Source organism: Ictalurus punctatus, chromosome 23, assembly GCF_001660625.3.
Source record: "Ictalurus punctatus breed USDA103 chromosome 23, Coco_2.0, whole genome shotgun sequence".
NCBI classification, from domain to species: domain Eukaryota; kingdom Metazoa; phylum Chordata; class Actinopteri; order Siluriformes; family Ictaluridae; genus Ictalurus; species Ictalurus punctatus.
Window position 1 is genome coordinate 14,865,840 of NC_030438.2, and position 24,380 is coordinate 14,890,219.

Here is a 24,380-nt window from a genome sequence, read left to right on the forward strand (position 1 = left end):
CAGATATAATTTTATACATTCCCAAAATAGCGTCTCTTATGAAATATGCGGTGCCTGAGTATTTTTGTCTATTCCAAGGCCCGCCCATCTGTACCCTTGGATTATGGGATTGCTTGCTGTACTTGTCTAGTGTTTGGTCTAGTGTTTGATAAATACACCACTTTCAGACAGGCTAATCTTTCTGGTGTACTACTTAGCGTGGAAGGGTACAGTTTCAGTCTCAGTGTTAGAGATGCTCACACACAGACGTTGCCTCGTGTTGTTTCCCCAGAGCTCAGCTTCACTTTGTTAACGTATTCCCCGGGCGCCATGTTTAACAGCTAAGCTTGCTGCACTAGACACCTGTAAATATTGATGCCGTCTCGGACAACACGATCTCTTTCACCATGACTATCGCTGTCGGGGGGGTGTCAGCGAAAATGCTGATGGAAAAAAGAACGGGTTTCAACACACTGTTTTCACTGATGTGTAAGCTTTCAGCATGAAACAGCACAGATTAACGGGTTATTCTCAGGTGTATTGTATTACAGGAAGTGCATTCACTGCTAACATGAAAATAATAGCAGGTGGAGAGAAAAACTGAATTTTACCACAAACACAGTAGCAAGTTTAGGTAGATGAGATGCCTGGGTTTTTTCTTCTTCTCAGTTGTGCACCAAGCAGCAGTAAAAAAAAACAAAACAACAACAATGAGGCCAAGTCCAATGTGAATTCTAGTTAATAATTAGCAGATCCTACATTTTTTCTTTCTTTTTTAATTTTTTTTACCAAGCAAAGAGACCAAAGTCCCACCCACTGGATTTCTATTATCCCACAAGACTGAGAATTCACCTGTAACATTGCAGCAATGGGACAAAAATCGTAAATGCTTCAGCTAAATTGTAAATATGTTGTTGAAACTATGTGAAACTATATATGTAATTAAAACTTCCCACTTGACCTTATATGGTCATCCAAGACCTTTAATTCTTACTGTATGCGGTTGCTATATGCCAACAAATAATTCATCTCCAATTTTTGATAGGCAACATTACAAAACTACTATTTTCCTATGTAACTGGAAAAAGGGGGCATTAACTTTAACATAACAAAAAAAAAAGCCATGTCACATGACCAGGAAGTTTCTTTTCTGCAATCACATGGCATGGTGAAGGTCATCATCGAAAATTGTTATAAATTTTTCTAAGTTTTTATAAAATTTAAGCAAAACTACTTAAAGGGAAAAATTTAAACACTATCTGAGCCAAGTTAGCATTTATTTTTTGTCGTTTAAACAAGTTTATATATCTAGAGTATCCTGTTAAATGTAATTGTTGCCATATGGCAACAACATGTGATAATGGAACTGTGCATTCAAGCATTGAAACAGGCCTACACAGCAAAACAAAACAAAACAAAAAAAACCACTAGGCTTCTCTAATAGTATATTTACATTTTTTCACATTCAAAGTAAGAAAAAAAACCTGTTGTAATTTCAGACATGTTGCACTTGTACCTTATTTCCTAAATTTTATGTTTCAAGAGAAAGAATTAAGAATTCAAGAGAAAGAATTAAAAAGATACTTCACCCAAAACATGTTTGGATCTATTTTTTGTGTGTATTTTGAGTGAGTAAATCCATTCACATACTTTTACAACTGTAATTCCTTTCTAGAAGATATGTTATTGTTGACTATATGATACTTTCCATTGCCCAGTGTTGCCATATGGCAACAATTTACCAAATACTGCCCCCCCCCTCCGCTAAAAATAAATGAATAACTAAATAAATAAAAAGTCTTATAATTCCTTATATAATTTATTACTTTAACTAATTCAAGTAATAAAAACATTTTTGTAAATATATTATGTAAATATAATAATTAATTTAGTAGAGGGTTAAATGTTGATGTTGGTTAATTAGCATTGAAGTGTGAAGATGTTAGCAAGCAACTAGCATCCACAGCACAATTAGCAGTGGTGAATTCATTTCTACAGTCTCAAATCAACACATATAATGTTGAATTTCAGTGTTTCATTTAGAATTTTGCAGTTCCTAATCTACTGCTTTAATTACTGTTGAATGAACATGTACAGTGTTGATTTAACATTTACAACCAATTATTTCACTGAATAATTTGCTTCAGTTTGCTTCAATTTGCTCTGGAAGCCTATTTAAACATTAAGTAAACATGCAGCCTTGCTAAGATATCTTCATCGAGACACTTTTTCCTTTTCCTTCATTATTGTTTATAATGTAAAAGACACAAGAACCAGACTCAAATGTTTTTTTGTTTGTTTCCACAGAAGTCAACAATTTCACAGACTTTTCAACATTTCAGAAAGTAAAATGCATCAATGTGTTAAAATTAATGATATGAACTCGCTCTAAACATAGACCCACATTAAATGTTAAATGATGTTCCAGGCAGCATTAACTTATTCATGTCCAAATTTTACCTTGTGATTGTATGGACATGGATGTGCTGAAAATTCATGCAGGTTCCACAAGATTTCCACAACTTTTTTTTTTTTTAAAGAAATGTGGCTCTCGCAACTTTACTTAGTGGTGGAATCTTAACCATCACAGTCAAGATAAAGTGGTGCTCATGATGATAGTAGTATATTAAATCAAATAGATTTGAATGGATTAAAAAAAAATTATTCCATCCATCCATCTATTCATCCTACACAGGGTTGCAAGGAGCCTGGAGCCTAATAGAAGTCGACCGATGGCGGAATTTACCGATAGCGATAACTAAGTTGGGCGGTACCTACTGATAACTGATCGTTTCTAAAATTGATACTGAATGAAAACACAACACTCAAAGTAAAATACTGCTGAACTTTATCACAGCAATAAACAGTACTGACTGTACCATAAAAATGTACTGTACTTTTGTAAACTCTATAAATATATAAATACCAATATATTAACTATTTATAAATATTAAAGTAAATAAAAGATATATATCCACTGAATCAAACTGAACGAAAAAGTAACACTACAAATAACAATTAAAAATAAAGACATCCAAAATGAATCAAAAATCACTTCAGTGTTAAAAAAAAACCCCACTTTGTCATTGATAGTTTTTATTTCACCTCTAGAGGCCGCTCTCGTACTGTATAACAACAACGGACTCTTCTCAGCGACTCCCGCACGGACGCAACTGGGAAAAACTATCGGTGTGGATTTTTGCTGATAACCGATAGTTCCAGCAATTGTTTATCGGTGCCGATAAACCGTTCAATCAGTCGACCCCTAGACCCTATCCCAGGGAACTTGGGGAACAAGGCGGGAGACACCCTGGATGGGTTGCCAACCCATTGCAGCCACAATTGCACACATTCATACATCCATTCACACACTACGGACAATTTAGAGATGCCAATCAGCCTACAATGTATGTCTTTGTGCAACAGGAAACCCCCGAAGCATGTAGAGTACATGCAAGCTCGAACACCCAACCCTGGAGGCGCAAGGCAAACATGCTAACCACTAATCCACCGTGCCCAACCCCCCCACAAAAAAAAGTATATTCACGATCTTTAAATATAATAATAACAAAATAAACTCACTCAGGTAAACCTCAAAAGTAGGAACTTGTTACAATTACTTTCTGGAAACATAAGATAATGCATGTTTTTAGGATAATGAATATAAATGTCCAAAGATAAAGATATTTAAAGACAAAGGTCTAAAAAAAAAACCCCACTAAATTGGAGTTTATGTTTTTACTGTCCACTTGCAACTTGCTCAGTTATTACAGTTATAAATAAATAAAGTCATATTAGTAGAGTAAATAGCTTGGAAGATTGAACTTACAATCTATAAACTATATTGCAGCTTCTCTGGGGACTTATAACCTCCTCGCCTAGCAACAAATGGTTTAGTCTGCACCTCACAGACATGGCCCGTAAAAGTGTTTGGTGAATATCTTTGTGATTTTTTTTAAACAGTGGACCTTTGTCTGTGTTGCAGTAACGTAACAGTTATGTTATCGGAGGAAAACAACAGATGTGAATTGTGTTCCATCTGAAAGGAGCGATAAGCAGTTAAACAGTTCTCAAAGAAAGAAAGAAAGATTTGAAAAAGAAAAGAAACCAAAAACAAAAGAGATCTTTCTTAGAGGTCTTTTTATTTTATTTATTTATTTATTTTTTTTAACTGTGTCTGAGTCTGGTGTGGGTCAGTAGGAAGCCAGCCATATGATACCTATGACATCTCACTCAGCGCTGCATCAATATTTCACTACATCTTTGCGGTTAGCTCTTCTGCTTTGTGCTTCATACTGTCTGGTCATATAAGATGACATTCATCATATCACTAACACCATGGCAGTGTAGGATTCAAACCAACATATTTGTGAAATGTACAGGCGGGAAAGAGACCCAGCGAGGTACACCAGGATTTGGGAATGATTTTCACTGTGTTGAATAGCTTAGTTATGCGTCTTCATATTAATGTTGCGTATAAATAGTGTTTTTTTTATTATTGTTACACATTGGAACTGATCAGTAAATTTGGACAGAAACCTGAGAGAGGGGTTTCACTTTTCTTGACGGTGTGCACAAATGCAATGTGGGTGTTTGACCACCAGAGTGCGGTAGATGAATGAGAAACGCTCAGATGATAGTCGGTCCGTTAAAGCGAAATGGCACGTGGCACCTTAAAAAAATGCTTACCCACATTTTAGCGAAACAAATCATTTACATTAATTACAGATTCATGTGGATCATTTTACTGGTCGGTGAGTGGCCATGCAAACCCGACTGAAAATATGGACGGCTAACATAAGTGACTAAAACCCAGCGGTTGAGTAATTTCAGTGACCTTCAGTACATAGAAGTCAGCGTCGTGTGAAATGTGGTGGTCAACAACAGCTGTCAAGCAGCTAATTTCTGCATCATCGGCGACATCAACTATTAATGCGGTGCACAAGGTTTTTTCTTCCTAAAGGTTCCTGTAGAGAGCGAGAGAGAAGACGAGAGAGAGAGAGAGAGAGAGAGAGAGAGAGAGAGAGAGAGTATGTCTAGCTTTCCATTATAGCAGTCTATTTTTGGAATCAGGTTCACTGACTATGAAATGTGCAAACTCAGGAAGTGGTGGTTGTGCAATAGCGGAAGGGGGGAGAGGAGTGAACTGAAGAGGAGAGAAAAGATGAATTAGAATGAGTTATGCTGGCCAAGCAAGATGAATTTATGTGGAATTTGACTGAACACTGATATAGTACTGACAGTTATTTAGTCGTTCTCTCATTCATTCATTCATTCATTTATTTTCAGTAAGCACTTGATTACTGAATCTGGTCAGAATCATGGTAGATCCCGAGCCCATCCCGGGAATGCTAGGTGAGAGGCAGGAATACATCCTGGACAGGATGCTAGTCCATCACACGGCCCAATGCATACACATTCATACAGAAGGACAATTTAAGCATTGCCAGTGCATCTACCAGGATGTTTTGGGAGGTGGGAGGAAACTGGAGAACCTAGAGGAAACCCACACAGATCCACATGGGGAGAACATGTGAAACATATGAATAGAATGTAACCCGAGTTTAGGATCAGGGAATAGGGACAGGGGACCCTGGAGCTGAGGGTACTCAATGCACACAAGTAATCACAATATATACAGAAATATATGTACCTTTGCATACAAGTCTAATAGCAATCGCATTTAAGTAAGAGGTTACTACTAAGTGCTATAAATGCTGTATAATCAGCAGCAGCAGAATGCGAGTCACAATATTCGCCTTAGTGATACTGACAACTAGGAATCCGATACAGTGTTCATGAACTGGCACTTGTACTCATACTTCTAAAAATGAATCGATACCAAAAACCTATACCACACAATGTAGTGTATGTACAGCACTCATCACTCAGACATTGCCGCACAAAGAAACAGCAGCAGCAGAGCACAAAATGTCCGTGGTTTAGAGATTAACGACACAAATCAAAGCATAGCAGACTGCAAATCATCTGTCTCACTGTACTGCTGTGTAACTAAAAATACTGGTATCGGTATTGGTATTGGTGAGTACTACAGCAAAAGTATCGGTACTCGTACTCGCTCTTAAAAATCTGGTATCGATGCATATCTACTGATAACGCAAAAGACGCCAATGTGCTAATGAGCTCTCTAAAAATATATTTTTTTTTATCATATTCTCTGAGATTTCAGTGGGTGTTATGATCAATTGAAGCGTTTCTGTGATGAGTAAAAACAGTTCATTTTAGTCAAATAAATGCAGTCCAGCTTTTAATGGTGAATGGCCCTCTCCCTTTTCCCATTGCCCTGCTCACCAGCAGCTAAACACATGACATGATACTCCACACACAGAAACCCAACTGATCCTGTGTAATGTTATAACAGACTTGCGGCAATAAAATAATAAATTTGTTTACACTAATTGAAAATGTACAATGGCGAAATGGAATGCCAGTGTACTGCGAGAAAGGGTCAAAGGTCCTTAAAGGTCAGGGTTTTATATTGTATATTGCAATGCATATTCCAATACAATCGCAATACATAAGCACAGGCACTCTTTTCAGAAGTGATGCCATGACTGAAGAATGGTAATTTAGCATTAGATACTCATCACTGGACTCAAAGAGAGTCCCCGGTCCTGACTGGACTTCCTGGGCATGTTTAATTACCTCTGGAAGATAATTACTGAGGAGATGCACCAATCTGAGGCTAATTGCGATCAAGCCTTGGTAAATAGGTCAGAGCTGATGTGCCCGGTCATGGCAGTAGCTGAAAGAACACGGCTGAATCCAGGACACAGTGGAGAGATTGGGCTAATGAAATCTAGGGAGGCTAGAGTGCCAGAAGTAGTAGATGACTTCTTTGTTGCCCTTTAGGAATGACCCTGCATTGGTGTTTGATAATCCAGAGTAGATTATAACTGCACAGATTACCATTATGTGCATGGCTGCTTAGCTTCTATGATTGCTGTGAGAAAAAATATACAATTAGAATAGAATTATAATAATGAAAAAAAAAGTAGTTGACTAGTTCAACAAACAGACTTCATGTTAAAACCATAATGAACTTTCGTTTACTTTCACACTATCTGTTGTTACCCAGATGATGATGGGTTCCCTTCTGAGTCTGGTTCGTCTCAAGGTTTCTTCCTCATTTCATTTTAGGGAGTTTTTCCTCGCCACCGTCACCACCAGCTCGCTTTTTTCCTGTGTCATTCCACTTTATTACACATAACTTTATTTATGGACTTTAATGTTGTGAATTCTTTATATTTCCAGATTTCTTGAGTTAATACTGATGTCTGGTGAAATTTTCATGTGAATAGCCTCACTGGAAATATATTTACTTAAAAAAAAATTACACCAAAATACTCTGCTCTCATGTATATCGAACAATTTCAAACAAAACACAGGTTTATCCAAAAAAATAAAAATAAAAATGTCTTTGTTAAATATAGGAGAGCAACAGTTATCAAATCAGCCGATTTTGGTCAGGCCCAAATTTCAACCAGGCCATTTTTGGATTAATTGCTCATGTATGGGCCACATACACACAAGAGAGTGTAGGGCACATTACAGCTTAGTGTTAGCTCTAATAAAGTGTTGTACAGCATTAATAGAAAATGCCGTGGCAAAAGGAACCCAAGTATACACTAACACACTAATTTTGCTTTAGTTAATGGCTTTCGAATGAAACAACCGGGTTTGATGAAATGTTCATTATATTTGTGTGTGTAGTTGAAATACCTACAGCATGACAGCATAAACCCTAAATAAAAGGGTTATATAACTGCAAATTATATGATTTGAAGCTGATCATTTAATGTTTATATTAGTTGGTTTTCTGATGCATAAATTTGTACACGCTCAATATACAAACATTTTCCTAGATTCATGTGATTTTCATGAATACCAAATATCTTGTGTAAACACTTGTATGAAAGATTTACAAATAAATCAGTTCATATCTACATCTTCATATGTCTTTCTTCTCACTGGCAGGTCTTAAGGGAATACTTTAATGAAAGCTAATAAGAAAAACAAGATCACACAGACCCATGTTTGACTTCATTCACGAAATGCTTTGGTTCATTGTTAGCATTTCGGAGTGAAGCACGCCTCTGTTCGTCTTCAAAGGAGGTCTCCTGGTGTCTCTCACATCGGCCAGACTGGCTTATTTTTGCCAAAATGATAGGAACAGTCTGCTGTACCATATGCCACCTCTCTCTCTCTCTCTTTCTCTCTCTCTCTCTCTCACACACACACACACAGACACACACATACACACACATATTTACAGCAGATGCCTAAGGAACTAGATAATCATGATATTCGTTGATTTTCATGTGATTTTTCCACGATTAATTTATTTTTGTGAGTTTTAAACTATTCATTTATTTTCATGTGAATTTTACACGATTCATTTTCTTTCATTCGATTTTTACATGATTCATTGATTTTTACTGTGTGTTTACAGAATTAATTCATTTGAATGATGTTTTACGTATGATTCATATATTTTTACATGATTTTTACATGATTCATTGATTTTCACGCGAGTTTTGCATGATTCGTTTTTCAGGAGATTTTTAAATAACAAAAAATAAATAAATGCACCTTCACACGAGCTTTTCAGATACAATTCCTGAGGGGTTGATCAGACCAAATGGCAACTCTTGATGCCTTACTCAGTCATTACCTTCAGCGATTGCTCCTGCTGTCATTTGCTCACACTACAGTTGTTATCTTTCCATTTTCAAACATTTGACCCACAGTCCATGGTTTCATAACACTCATACGTTCATGAAAATATATATATAGATAGTCAAGCCTGCTGACCTCACCACCACAAGCTTGCTGGTTTCTTGTTTTTCTGATAGCTCATTGTGGGACTTAGCGCTAATGATGCTATCCTGAAAAATCTTCTTAATCCTGATATATTGGCTCTGGTCTTACTTTTGAATTTATACTGTTAGGCTAATGAACTGTCTTTCCCACAACAGCAGTCTCAGCCTCATCCTCATTTTCAGTGAATAGAGGTCCAAAACCATGATTAGCAAAGTAGCTAGCTGCAGTGTGCAAACAGGTTCAAGAGTACAACAGAACTAAGCTTATTGGCTAATCAGCATTGTGCAGTCCCACAGCATTTAACACCTAATTACATTTTGTGTTGCTCACCTCATGGCTCTGCACTCTACAGCACTAATGTAGTGAAGACTAACGTAATATCCATGGCTAACACTTTTCACCTTTCTGTCTGTCAGGTAATGTGGGTATGTAACTTGTGCCGAAAACAACAAGAAATCCTCACAAAATCTGGAGCATGGTTCTACAGCGGCCCGGGCTCCACGATGCCTCCGGAGGTCGCCGGGGTCATGCGCAGACGCCATGAGGAGGCCCCTCAGGAGAAGAAAGCCAAACTGCAGGATGCTTCATTATTATATCACAGCACCACAGTGGAACGCAGCAGGGCCCCCAGTCTCCTTCGTCAACACTCCCTTGACCCCGAAAGGTAAGGACCAAATCGGCACTGGAATTTGAAATACCCTTACTTATCCTTACTTATTGTCTGGCTCTAGTAAGCTTGAAAAATTTGACCCAGGTATTTACTTAACTTGGTTTTCATTAATGGTGCATTGAATGATACAGCTCTATCAAAGCCCTGGTGTGTGGTTGAAAGCTTGCATTTGGATTAGTCAAATGTTTGAAGCATTTGTGTGAAATCTTGGGTTACATTTACGAATGTTTTCATAGCCAAAAATCGGGGGTGGGGGTTGTGTTAGATGGGTGCTGGGCGAAAGACCAAAATGAAATCAGTTAACAGTCACTGACTATCTCTGCACTATACTAGTAGCTATAATGTCATTGCTTGCTAAGTAAAATTATAGTCCCAAATGACTCTACTGTCTAGTGTAGGAATTTTAGAAGAGTAGTATCGTCTCAAATGGAACACTAACGTTTTTTTGTTGTTGTTTTTTTTAAACTGTAAGCCGTTTCGCAACCAATGGCAAATGACTTCAAGCGCACATAATGGGAGAGTAAATAACAACCTATTCAGCCGTACCTTGATACGAATTATTAAATTATTAAAATGTTGAAAAATAAATCACACAACGTGGGCTAATTTAATCCAGCATCCGCTACACAAGCAAAGCTGCGACTGTTGAGTGTATGAAGTGTCCAACACTCCACACTTCATTTTTTTTTTTTTTCGGTTGAATAAATATATTCAGTGTGAACACACTATTCACACTATTTGAACTACAAAATGGCGTAGAATAGTGCGTAAGTATGCGATTTGGGACGCAACTTATGCGAATGGGTGTAACTGGTTGATAAATTTGTTATCTGACACTTTACTGATGTAATGGAAAATAGAATTTGTCCTCCAGTTAAACGTATTTTGATCCAACAACGACAGGTAGCATCATTTAAACACTGAGCCGTGTACATTGAGTGAGACTGGTAGATTACACAACTGGTAGATTAAGCTTGCCTTAAAAAGAAACAAGCCAATGTGCTGTTTGAGATAAGATTAAGCCACCTTGTTGTTTTCTAATGAAAGTCTAGAAGTGAAATGCATGCATCAGTGAGCTAGCTTATATGATCCTGTGTCAGCGGCAATGAAGCAAACTAAATTAAAGTCGCTCTGGAAATGTGGTAGCTCCTGCTTGAGACAAATAAATGCTTAGAGGTATTTGTAACGAGCAGAAAGCTTAGATGTCAGTTAGGTGGTGTATTAGCAGAAGGAGCTTTGGGCGAGCATGTATGGTTAAAATGAGCTAGTAGCAACATAAACCAGAAAAAAATAGGTTTGCATATCATCTAGTGGGAAATATTCTGTACTGTATGTAAACTGCTTGTTGTTGCTATTTATATAAAATGTACAATAGTACAAAAGCTTTATAATTAGCATGTTGTATTGGCTTCCCTACACGTATGCTCTGTGCTTATAATTTGCTGCATAGTGAGACTCCGCATCATGATCGTTAGTGCACTGGTGCATTTGTGTTCACTTGCGTTGGAGGGAAAAGAGTATTGAGGGAGGGCCTGAAACTGTCATTTTGTCCCCATTTTCAATGAGATTTGACACGATAGCCATATTTATTAGGCATGAGAGAAGGTGTGTGAGGGGTGTGTGAAAGTATAACTCATAGTGGGATACTGGGATTATAATAAGATCGTAATATAAACAAAGTACAACTGAATAGTCATGAGACAACGTTGTGTTATTTTAATCATTCCTCTGGTTTTATGTCTTTCTCTGGTCTAGTACTTTCACATTTACTGCGTTTGGCAGACACCTTACATCTATCTCATTTACACAACTGAGCAGTCGAGGGCCTTGCTCAAGGGCCCAGTAGTGGCAGCTTGGCAATGCTGGGATTTGAACTCAGGATCTTCCAAACAGTAGTCCAACGTTTTAACCACTGAGATTCAGTTTTTTCAGTTTATGAGAACTATGATGGAAAGATACTTAGGTACCAATCAGAAGGGACAAGATTTCTGAACATACAGTAAGTAACTTGTCGTCAATTTATTGTCACGATTTTGAGGTGGAGACGGATGCAAGTGCAGATAAAAGTTTAATAATAATCAAAACAAAGACAAAAGAAGCTATAAACACGTGGCAAAAACACTAAGGCGAGGAATAAACATGACACAAGGACCAGAACAGAACCAACGGCAAAGTGGGACAATTAATGCAAGACAAAAGTGCAATGCAAACTGTGGCTATATATATATATATATATATATATATATATATATATATATATATATATATATATATATATATATATATATATATATATACACACAAACATAGTGCTCGTTAATTAGAACATGATTCAGGTGCAGGTGGTCATATGACTGTGATGTAGTACAATGGCTGCTGGGAGTTTTTGACATATTTAGACAAGCAGACATTTGCTCCTGTTTGAATCAGTGCCTGTGGTTTTGAGTGTGGTTATTTGCCCATAGAACTGCTTTTCACTGGATGTTTTTTGTTTTTTTGCACCATACTGTGTAAACACTAGAGACTGTGTGAAAATCGTAGAAGATCAGCACTTTCTGTAATATTTAAACCAGTTTGTGTGCCACTATAACCACGACTGTTCGTCCACAGACTCGGTCAGAAACGGGACTCGCTTCCTGATCTGTTTATTCTGGAAGACTTGAAGACATTTTAACATGCATGTCTTCTCTTTCTAAAATGACAACTGCGGACCTCACACTCATCCATCCTAGAGCTCCCGCTCATCTAAAGGAGGTGTAGCCTTACAAAATACAGTACATGTGATCGCTCTCTCTCTCCTTTGAATCCATGTGTGACGTACTTTATACGCTATATTTCCACCGGTCTTGACGATATCCATCCATACAAACAGATGCCTGCACCCTTGAAGCCAGGCCACATGCTGTGTGCCACACTGATCCCATGTGCTTGTGTGTCTGCGGGACACAGGGAATTGTGGGTAATCATGGTGCAAAACGCCACAGGGAAGGCCAGGTGATCTCACCTGGACTTGGCGTAGGTTTGTGTGTGTCAGCGAGCGAGTGGGTGTTAGGTCTTTCCAGGTGAATTTTGAACAATGCTTTTGCCAAAACGATGACAAAAGCAAGTCCCTCTTCACTCCGTTCCGATGAAAAGAACCATATGACTAGGATAATAACTCGGCATGTATCTGAACAGTTCAGGAGAATTCATAGCGTCTAAGTCTGTGAATGCTATTAGATAAAAATGCACAAAACACACATGCTACCATCACAGTCCAAATGTTTCTGCTGTTCGTTTAGGTTACAGGGGTTCCATGGGTTTCAAACATCATTGCACAAAACCTCTCGCTTCTCGTTAGGCATATTCTTCCTACTGTTGGCTTGTGCTTGTTGAAAGATTTCTCAGAAAGGTGAGAGGTGCAAATCGTGCCTAACATATGGTTCTGAAGCAGTGTCTGCTTCCCGCATTATGTAACTGAATGCATTAGTGCACCACCTTGGTGGACTTTACAGCTCCTTTCACACAGCTATATTTGTGCTTTCAAAAGTCGATCGAATTCTGTTGTCTTAAAGATGCTCACTTAAAATATTTTTATACAAAGCAGAAGATCATATTACCCCCTTATGCTAGCTGCATTAGGAAATAATGCAGTCAGTGTTGTTAGTGTTACTAACAACAAATTGTAAATGTCAGTCACAATGGCTTTACTAATAACAATTTCATAGAAACCACTTAATTGAATTAATAGAGACCATTTAGCATTATTTAAATGTGATCAGTATGAATCAGTAAGCATTTTAGTGTTCTTGATTCAGTCATTATCCCAAATAACGAAAAAAAAGATCAAATAGTGTATGCTTCAAGTTTTAAAAAGTATGAAAAACAGATATTTCTAAAGTTTGCATTTCCCATCTTCTTTCATAACTTGTGTGCCCCGCCCACTCCGCGCCTTTAAAATTGCCTTCAAAGTCTTTCGTAGCAAGCTTTTTGTTGTTCCCAAACAATATTTTCAATTCATCCTTTGAATTGTCTTGTTGCAAGGGGTGGACCCATATTTAGTTTTTAACAATTTAAAAATTCTTTTTGTCTATAAATTCTAAAGCCTTTAATCTATTCAACAACTATGGGGGTGCAAACTTTTGCACTCAACCGTACCTCAATACTAAATACAACACTATGAGATTAATATCTAAGTAAAGCACATGGAAATACAAGTAAACACACACACACACACACACACCGATCACTTTAATAGGAACATCTGTACACCAGCTCATTCATGCAATTGTCCAATCAGCCAATCATGTGGCAGCAGTGCAGTGTGTAAAATCATGCCGATACAGGTCGAGAGCTTCAGTTAATGTTCACATCAAAATTCATAGGGTAATGGGAGAAAAAATGTGATCAATGACTTTGAACATGGCATGGTTGCTGGATTATGTATTTAAGAACCTGCTGATCTCCTAAAAACAGTCCCTAGATTTTACACAGGATAGTGCGAAAAACAAAAAAACATCCAGTGAGCGGCAGTTCTGTTGGAGGAAGTGCCGTATTGATGAGAGAGCTCAGAGGAGAATGGTCAGACTGGTTTTTGAGCTGAAATAACAAGAACTCTTTACAATCATGGTGAGTAGAAACGAATCTCAGGATGCACAGGACGTTAACTCGAGGCGGATGGCCTAAAGTACAACAGCAGAAGACCACATCAGGTTCCACTCCTATCAGCCAAGGACAGGAATCTGAGTCTACAGTAGGCACAGGCTCACTGAAACTGGCTAGTTGAAGATGTATTGAGCTGCTACTACACATTTGGCTTATTGCATGAATGAGCAAGTGTACAATTGTTCCTTAAAAAGCGGTCACTGAGTTTATTTGGATTGCTCTGTAGAGTTGTACTATTTGATGTAATCTGCACTTTAGCACAGCAGACACAGATTCATTCCTGACCATGATTGAGGAAGTCATCATGATTTCAGTATCTGTAAAACCTGAGGATGAAAACTACTGAGATTCTACAGCTGATGGAGAAAGTATCTGTTCTGAGCCTTTTTGAGTCATTCTGATGTTCAAGCTGGCTTTGATAGTGATTGTGGTTCTGAAGACTCGGAAACAGCGTCTCAGTCTGAGAGCTCAGTTCTGACTGACTCCGTTTCAGTCAGTCACTCCAACACACTTTTGGCTGAACGCCACCCCTTCTGAATCCTGCCTAAAAGCTGAAAAACCACACTCATTAATCTTAAAGAATGTATAAATTAACCCCCAATTTCCTGCACTGGAGAAATCCTTGACAGCCAATTTATAGCTAGAAATAACGTGCAAAGGGCCCTAATTTGTCTTGGTCTCTGAAGTGTCATTTTGAGTGACCACACGGGTACAGAGTGAGGGGAGGGGGTTGGATAAACCAAGAATTGCGCTAGGATTCAAAATTAATTACGGCTGTGAAATCTTTCAAGGTTTCACACTTCTTTCCCATCAGCACCTCCTCCCACCATCTGTGAAATGTATTGTTGTTTTATTAGCGCAAGACAAAACATGACGCCCAACAAGCCAGGCCTTTTCACAAGAACAACCGCTCATGTGGCGGCCTCGCATATGGGATACTGACTCCTTTTTCTTCAAGGCCTGGTATTAATATTCACAATTATTCATTTAGCAGATGTTTTTTTTTTCCTTCCAAAACGAGACTGAGCGTTTTTCTTTAAAGCTACAGCACTAGCTCTCTGGCAGTCCTGAGATTTGAACTTCCAATAATTAGCACAGAATCGTAACATTTAATCTTAAGAGATGCTTATTATTTAAAATAAGACATTTTGTAATAACTGAACACATATAGTAAATGTGTATGTTTTTGTAGCTGGGCCTGTGTACTGAAATAGCCCATGTGATGTGTTTAATGGCGCTGAAGGAGTGACAGAAGCATCGACTAAGACAGGAAGCAGTATGTGTGAAATGCTGAAGCAGCACTCAGGAGCCTTTTTTTGTGGCTGAATGATCATGCATCTGGAGAAATGTGTATAAGATGGTAGGATAGGTTCTAAAAACTGCACCTGTCTCACGAACAGCCCTGGGGAGGCTTTGGCTAATATTAGATTCCCGCATGTTTCTCCTCACCACAAATAACAGCCAATAATTACAACATTGTCAAGCTTGAAGACTTTAGCTGAGCTTTCAAAAAGTCAGAGTTTTGGGGGAGAGAGACCGGTCAAAGTCGATGAATCCGATTAAAGGAGAAAAAACAAGTTTGGATTTATTCTATCTTGGCCAGTGGCTCAAGGTTTTAGTTTTATAAATGCAAAAAATCTTAGGCTGTGGGTTGTCAATCCTCCAGAGCCGCTCTAACAAATTTAGTTCATGCGTAGTTTAATCCACATTTGAATCTGGATTTGGCTCTCGAAATGCAAGAAAAGCTAAAAATGTGTTCTTGGTTTTAACTATAAAACACACAAATGTAATATGGTAAAACAAGGACTAGTAGATTTAGGAATAGTTTCTTCCCGAAAGCTATTACCATGATAAACAAACATATGTACTGAGTCCACAGCATATGTATATAGTGTCTCAAAACTGTGCATTTCATAGTACCTCCCCCATCCACCCCAATATCTATCTTGCATATCTATCTTGCATATATTGTATATCTTGTTTATTTATTTTGTTTATTTATCTTGTTTATTTATCTGTGTATTATCAGTTTATTCTTCTAGTGTATTGAATGTACATGTTGCACGGAACAAAAAGGAGTGGCTCTTAATTTCATTGTACATATGTATAGTGACAATAAAAAAGGCATTCATAAGGCATTCATGGTAATCTGTACGTGTATTATAATTGAGTGTATACATTATGGCTACTATCTCCTGCTTCCTAATACATGAAACGTAAACAAGCAGAAGTTGAGAAGTAAATGCACCACTATTAATATGAAATACAATTTTAAAAAAGATGGGTGAAATGTCAGTCCCTCCAGGATTCCATGTTTTTGCGATTGCAGAAATGAACGCAAAATCAAGCAAACGCTGCAATATTCGGGAGGAGCTTGACATTTTTCAGAATTACCCCAGGTTTTTCGCAGATTTGGGCCAAGACGTGTCATATGACATCATCACACTCTGCATTCAGACAAAACCCTCTTCGATTCACGTGCGTTCCTGCGATTGCAATTTCGCCAGTTCAAGTAATTAAAAAAAAAGCACAAACTCATCAAACTGTATCGCAAAATTTGAAAAATCCCACTGCAAAATCAAGCATTTTGGAACGCAACAAGCACAAAAAAAACCTCAGCGAAATCCTGTATGGACTGATATGTATGGTATAAAACATAACGGACCCACACACGTACAGCTCATCAACATGGGAGAGTGTACAGGACTTTTTTTCTGGGTAACATAACAAGCTCCATTTTTTTCTGTCTTATTATATTCAAGAAAGAAAAAAAGGGGCTGGTAAAGGAATGACTGTTTATAACTGTTATAAAGTAAGTGATAACATTAAGTAACTTGTTTTGCAGACGTTCCACAACATTAAATGTAGCAATAAATGGTTAACAATGATGACCTGTAGTTCTTATTAATAAAGAAAAAATGTCATCGTCAGCACGTTGCTGTTTTATTTATAACTGAGGAATAAACCTCTTCGGGAGATCTTGTTATTGGAGAATAATCAACTCTAAGGTAATAACTCTGCATCACCTCGGGCCGCATCGTACCACCCTGTCGTCTGTCGTGTTTTATTCCTTTAGATATTACTCACCCCTAACTATAACTAGTGATGAGTAACAGAATGACCGATCCGTTGATGCTTTAGAGAAGAAATATGCTAATTAAAATATCCCCAATGATTTGTTTGAATGATTTAATGATGTGAAACATACAGTTCCTGCCTACTCCTTTTTTGACCATTAACTATGGTGCTAATGGCTATGATTTATCAGTAAAATCCATCGTTGTGTTTTTTTTCCAGCCAAGATTAAATGACTGTCCAAATATGGCCTACTTCCCATCAGTATCATTTAGCATTGTACATAATAATGTAGCACAATCCATTTCAGCTGTTTTTTTTTTTCCCTATAGTAGATTAGATTATACAATGTCTTAGGTTCCATCCTAAATATATTTCAATAGAAAATATCTATTTGCGTTTATTTCTCAGGCTTTTTTCAGACTTCTCTAGTAATTTGTCATTACAAAATTCTTTCTCTCTCCTATATTAATTCTTTGGCTGACCTACATTAAGCCACGCAGTGCTCTATATGGGTCATGGGTTTGTCCTTCATTGGCATCTCACACTATGTAATAGCCTTTAGTCTACGCTTTGTGCACAAGGACGAGCTCGAATCACTTTGCGGAAAAAGCTCATTTGCTACCTGAAATTTAGCTCCTATCCATTTTCAGGGAGGTGTAGTGGGATAACAGTGAGAACGTTGGTGTGGTCCATTCTGAGGATGAAGCCTATGCAGGGGAACACATAGGCACAGCAGGCATTTGTAGGTTATAGGCCAACTTCAAGTATTAACTCTTTTTTTTAGCAGAGGCCATACAAATTTTATTTCCGCCTGTTTTGGGGGTGCATGTGTTCAGCATTTAATTCATTAGTGATGTCACACTCCACAGTACTGCTTTATGGTTCATATGAAAGTAGACTGTCAGGGCTTTAAGGGCTGTCAGGGCTGAATTTGCATTTTTTTTTACAAGTATTTATTTATTTTTTACCTAGCCTACTAGGTTTAAATGTTATAATTTTATTGTGGCAGGTGTATAAGGTGTTCACTATCAAATAACCTTTAGTTGTTATGTCAATTTGATCTCTGTACCAGTGTTATTGTGGAGAGGTGTGAATTGTTTGCCCAGCAAGGGGCTCACACCCCTCCCCGTTCCCATCGACCTGCTCACCAGCAGCTAAAAGACAGAGTCACGATACTCTACACACAGAAAGCCAACAGTGTCCTGACTCTTATCTGAATCTTATAACAAACCTGCGGTGTTAAAATTGGTTTATACTGATTGAAAATGTCCACTAATTCAATTAGCATTCTGGCAGCGGAATGGAACACCAGTGTACTGTGAGAAAGGATTACATTTCCTTCAATTAATAATAATAAAAAAAAACATTAAACAAAAAAGAGCCGGGTCCATGATTTTCCTGTGTATTTAGGAAAAGTTTTGGTTGAATTTTTGCTGATTTTTTAATTAATTTATTTATTTTTCCTGGTTGCAGTTAAGCATTTTTCACACATTTTATTATTATTATTATTATTATTATTATATATTTTTTCATTATTTACTTGCCCAAATCCTAATCCAAAATCCTCACAAACACACCTTGACATGATCATACTCCTAAACTAAAAGTGAATTGGCCTACTTGATGTCAAAGATTTTTTGTAAAAATTTATGTCAATATACAGTAGATAATGATAAGCAACTATTTTAGAACTATCATGAAAGAACTGTTTACAGAAACTCTGGTTTTAATGCTGCTTCATTAGAAATAAAGATATGTTACTTTTTTAATATTACAAAACATTGTGATATAATGCTCACGGTGGCTTAGTGGTTAGCACATTCACCTCACACCTCCAGAGTCGGGGGGTTGTTCCCACTGTGGCCCTGTGTGTGCGGAGTTTGCATGTTCTCCCCGTGCTGCGGGGGTTTCCTCCGGGTACTCCGGTTTCCTCCCCCAGTCCAAAGACATGCATGATAGGCTGATTGGCATGTCGAAAAAGTGTCCGTAGTGTATGAATGGGTGTGTGAATGTGTATGTGATTGTGCCCTGTGATGGATTGACACCCTCGCCAGGGTGTACCCCGCCTTGTGCCCCAATGCTCCCTGGGATAGGCTCCAGGTTTCCCCGTGACCCTGAAGGAAGGATAAGCGGTATAGAAGATGGATGGATGGATGGATTGTGATATAATAGTTATTTGAGTAATAATTGAAAAACGTGATGTGTCACGTAATTGAGGGTTAGGACGGAAGCAAGTCCAAGAATGGCAGTTTAATAAAATAACAAGTCCAAGGGATCAGGCAAAAATCAATAAACAAAGACAGGCAGAGGTCAGGCAATCAGGCAAACAGTCCGAGCAAGGCAAGGCAAAAAGACGAGGTCTAAAACAAGAACAAAGTCAAAACCAGAATAAACAAACTCCTCATTTGGAGTTTATTTATTAATTTGTTAATTATTGCTTAAGGCTTGGTAACGGCAGAGACAAAATGTAACTGAGCGTAATACTTCACCATACCTGTGTGTGTGAGAGAGTCTCTTAAGTAGTGTGGGGCCATTGATATTGCAATTGGGAACAGGTGTTTCTGATTAGGTCTCAAGAGAAGGTGATGTGACAGCGTGTAGCTTTGAGAGTTGTATTCGTCGGCCATGGCTGTAGTTTTTGGTGCGTTTCACCACATGATGCACTGAACTCAAGTGAACACATGGCATCATGTAAACGATATGCGATCATATCGCACGTGAGAAAATCAAATCTGATGTATAAAACCAGGATGGCACATTCTCCCCAGTGTTGTCTTGGGGGTTTCCCAAAAACATGCATGCAGCTGGACTGGCTATGTGAAATGGGCTACGTGCACAAACATTATAACCAAAATGACACTTCTGCTTCTAGCTCATCCACTGTAATGGCAGTGGTGGTTTTTTTTTTCAATTTTTTTTTTTTTTTACACCCAGTGTCTGCAGAAGCTCCCCGCAAATGAACGTCAATTACTGAAAATGAATGGATGGATGGATGGATAGAATAAGAAATTGTGAAAAATTTACATGTGAAAATAAATGTGTGAATATAAAAAAATACATGCATAAAATGTGTGAAAAAAATTATATATATATATATACACACACACACACACATGTATATGCCTGTGTGTGAAACATGTCATGTCAAGTGTCTAAAAAGCCACGTATCAATTTCATGTAAACTTTTCTGTAATTGACAAGTTACTGCGAGAATCATGGCACGTGAGATGAGAACGAAATCGCGATCCATCCGTTTTCTGTACCACGTATCCTACACGGGGTGGAACCTATCCCACCGAACTCGGGGCACAAGCCCAACCCATCACACAGCTAAATCACACATACTACAGACAATTTCGGAAATGCCAAACAGCCTACAAAGCATGTCTTTGGGCTGGGGGATGAAACAGGAGTACCAGGAGATAACCCCCCCGAAGCACGGGGAGAACATGCAAACTCCATGCACACAGGGCAGAGGCAGGATTCGAAACCCAAACCCCCCCAGAGGTGCGAGGCGAACGTGCTAACCACTAAGCGTCCATACGGAAATCGCCATCTTGGTTGTAGGTTGTATTTTGTATTTTGTATTTTTAACAAAAATATTGCTTAATTATATAGAATATAATGTACAATGGTGATGTTGCACAACACAACCAAAACAAACTTCCTCCAGTTCTATTTAAGGAGTCAGTACGTGACGTCATGGTCAAACTTAAGTCTGTTTGCGTCACGTTCAGTGAACTTTAAGGCGCGAGAGACGCAAACAATACGCAAAGGGATGTAGAATCACGAGCCCCATCATGCGTTTAAACTGAACACTGAAGTGAACAGAACCCATAATAAAGATGTTATTAAAAGGTGGAAAGTTTTTTTTTTTTTTTTGGGGTGGGGGACCCTTCAGTAGACTAGAGCATGTCCGCGCGCGCGGCTCTCCTGGCTCGTGTGGCATGGTGCACACAGGGCGCGCGCTGTAGTCGGAGAGAGCGCACGCGCCGAGCCGGCGCCCACTGCGCGTTTTCGTGAGCGCTCGCAGTAACAAATAGGAGGAGTAGCAGGGAGGTGCGGAGGGGGGTGGTGGTAGAAATGCCGTGTTTTGAGGGGGGATGCTGCCCCGTTCATGCATCGCGGACATCCCGGTCTTTTCTGACTCGATGTTTTTTCGCTCGGAGTTCGGCGCACGATGATTGAAGAGCACCGCGTCGTCCAGCGCGTGACACTGAGATCAGGAGGGATACGGGGCTCGAGGCGCGACGCCGCGTTGATGCTGCCTTGGAGATAGTGCGGGGGTTTTTTGTGGAGCGGGGATCGTTCGTTCGGACGCATATCGTGTGTTACAGGAAGCAAGCGGGAAGATAAACGTGTGCACGAGAGAGGAGGATGCAGTTTGAGACGCTGCGTCAGTTTTGCAGCTCGGTTCTGTCCCATTTTAACGGGGCTTTCACGCCGCCCCAGAACATTTTACACACGGAGCTGCTGGAGCAAGCGCTCGGCAACATCGGGTGAGCGATCCCGCTAGAAAACCATTCATATGCAGTTTTGCTTCACCAGTGTACCGAGAGAGAGAGAGAGAGCTCGCGAGCGTGTGTGTATCGATCGGGAGATACCGGACCTAGTTAATGCAGTTCAAATGCATTTGGCTTTCTGACGAAACGGTGCGGCAGAGAACCCGATTTCCCCTCTGGTGCTTACAATAAGCAAGCCGCATGTTACATTTGCTTGCTGCTCCATGTGGAAGGCCTTTAGGATCATAAATGACTCAAAATCACATTGCGTAGTTAAAAAGCGGGGGAATTATACCCACTGATGCACATATGCACTACTGATCGGAAGGTTGTGAGTTCAAATCCCAGCAACGCCCAACTGCTCAGTTGTGAAAACAAACAAACAAACAAACAAGATAAACGTAAGTCGCTCTGGATAAGAGTGCCTGTCAAATGCCATAAATGCAAATCAGAATTGCACTAATTGGCCAATTACACAAGAGTATACAAGGATTTTGAGTTGGTGGTCGTGATTAGGAAATAGACATTAAGATAACCAAAACAAGAACATAGGCAATATTTGTAATTATAATATTACCAGCTCTACCGTCATAGGGGGGACAACCAAGGAAACAGTCCTGGGTCCAAGCTAGGGGAAGAGAAAGCTGCAGAAGTGTTTAGTAGTACATTGGAATGCAGAATAAAGCATGTCTATTTGATCATAAAAAGATGTAGGGCTCTGCATCATCATCATCATCAGATAAAGTCATATTTTCTGCAGTTTGTAAAATGGTTTGGTCTGCCGCATTTTTTGCCTACTAAACTTTTGCGGTTAATTTCAGACATTTTTTCACATGTAGAGGGTTTCTGGCTAGTAATTATTTTGTACTAACTCAAGGCAGCGTATGGAAAAGTTCTTAAGCCATTATAATTATTATCATATCACATTCGAATGAGTTATTGTTTGTTTATGCTTTACAACTGTTCACACTTTGTGGGTTGTGTATATTTGTGTGTTTTTTTTAGGGGCCCTTTTTTAAATGTATTTTCCCCCAGGCCCAGGTGATATGCACATCGGGCCATGGATATAACGTTCGCTATGATCAGATGTGAATACTATATAGAAACTACTGTGCTGCAAATAAAAATGTCTATAGCACAATGAGAACACAAATGACAGTGTTGTCATTGACACAGTCATCACTTTTGTGAGGCGATTAATTGTTCTTAAGTGTGATTACACATGGGAAGAAGCTTTTCTGGTGTCTATATCTATTATCTATCACTTTTTTGTTGCCCTTTAAACCACTTCTGAGTTTTTGACTGCGTCACTGTGTATGCGTGGACGAGGAAGAAAAATGTTAAAACAATAAGAGTCCTCTACTGTCGATCACAGGCTAGTAGGTCTGACTTTATGTTCTTGACTTCATGTCCTTTTGAAATGCATTTTTCATGATCAAGTAAGAGTCCCAAGAAAACCCCAAACCAGCCAAATTCGCATAGCTTGTTTCAGTTAAATGTGTGACACCTTGCAGAAATGCATTATGATTTCCATTTTGCAGGAAAGGTTTGACCAGGATCAGATAAATAAATAAAAATCACTTATCTCAAATAAGGTTCAAATATTTTTGTCCATTTTTGTTCAAACTTGCTTCTTATATTTACACTGGATCTATGTTTCTAACGTAACGTAAGAATATGATCATCAATTATCATGGCTGTATAATGTACTATATATACCATACTTAAAGTGTTTATTTAAAAATGTAATAAAATTGACAGTTATTTTTGGTGATATACTGCCATTACTTTTTAGCTATGCTAGCCTCATAGCTGTAATGATAAATGAAGAAAATCTGAATATTTTCCAATATATTTCTTTAATATATACGTATGTGCAAAGTGCTACAAATAGGTGATTTCTGTCCCTTTTGGGTGAGGGCAGCTGTTATTTTATTTTTCTTAAAGTCAGAAATTTCATAATATTTGGTTAAATTCTCCCAGTATCCTATAAGCATAAAACATTGATAAACCATCATTTAAGCAGAAGGAACTCTCGTCTCTGCGGTAGATCAGGTTCCTTATCTGGGAAAAAAATGAATGACGTACATCACTACGTCCAGCCAATTAACATAAGGAGGTATTTATGCGCTCTATTACAATTTATACTATTTATTATTATTTATATCAGTCATGTTAGCTGTCAACTCAGAAAGCTTACCCGTTTGTTAGCATTAAGGTGGTCTTGCCTTGGCACTGCATGTGCATGTGTTTTGGTGGAGTAGCTTTGCAGTGAACACAGAAGGGAGTTTCATAACGTGTAGCTGTATCTGGTTTGGCAGGCTGTATTTAGTTATACTGCGTAGGTGCATTTTTAAACGTGTCCATGAAGAATAAATTATTTGTCAGAGTTTGTAAAAATGTTCTGTTTTGCTTTTTGTTGCCAATTGTGCACATGAATTTTGCTACACGTTTTGTACCCATTTTTTGGTACATTAAGTGTCTTTATTATATGAAATTTGTACCCATTAAAACGAATTTCATTGCAGATTAAATATAATTATGTAAAAAAAAATATATATATATATATATATATTTTGTGACCATTATTTTGAGGTGTGTATGGACCATTTGGCTTTCCATAGCTCTGCTGCCGCATGAATGTGTGAGTGGCTGTGTGCGCT

The 24,380-nt window shown here is 38.4% G+C and overlaps 1 protein-coding gene across 16 annotated transcripts in view; it reads left to right on the forward strand.

The window, feature by feature from the left end:
* Nucleotides 1-24,380, forward strand: part of rims2a (regulating synaptic membrane exocytosis 2a) — a 208,532-nt gene that overhangs the window by 38,279 nt on the left and 145,873 nt on the right. For 15 of the 16 annotated variants that reach the window (XM_053674994.1, XM_053674997.1, XM_053675000.1 and 12 more), the window contains exon 5: nucleotides 9,240-9,487. In XM_053674994.1, coding sequence (XP_053530969.1) covers nucleotides 9,240-9,487 — 248 coding nt within the window. Of the gene's footprint in view, nucleotides 1-9,239; nucleotides 9,488-21,278; nucleotides 21,715-24,380 lie in introns of those variants that run through there. The other variant, XM_053675005.1, reaches the window with a different exon arrangement.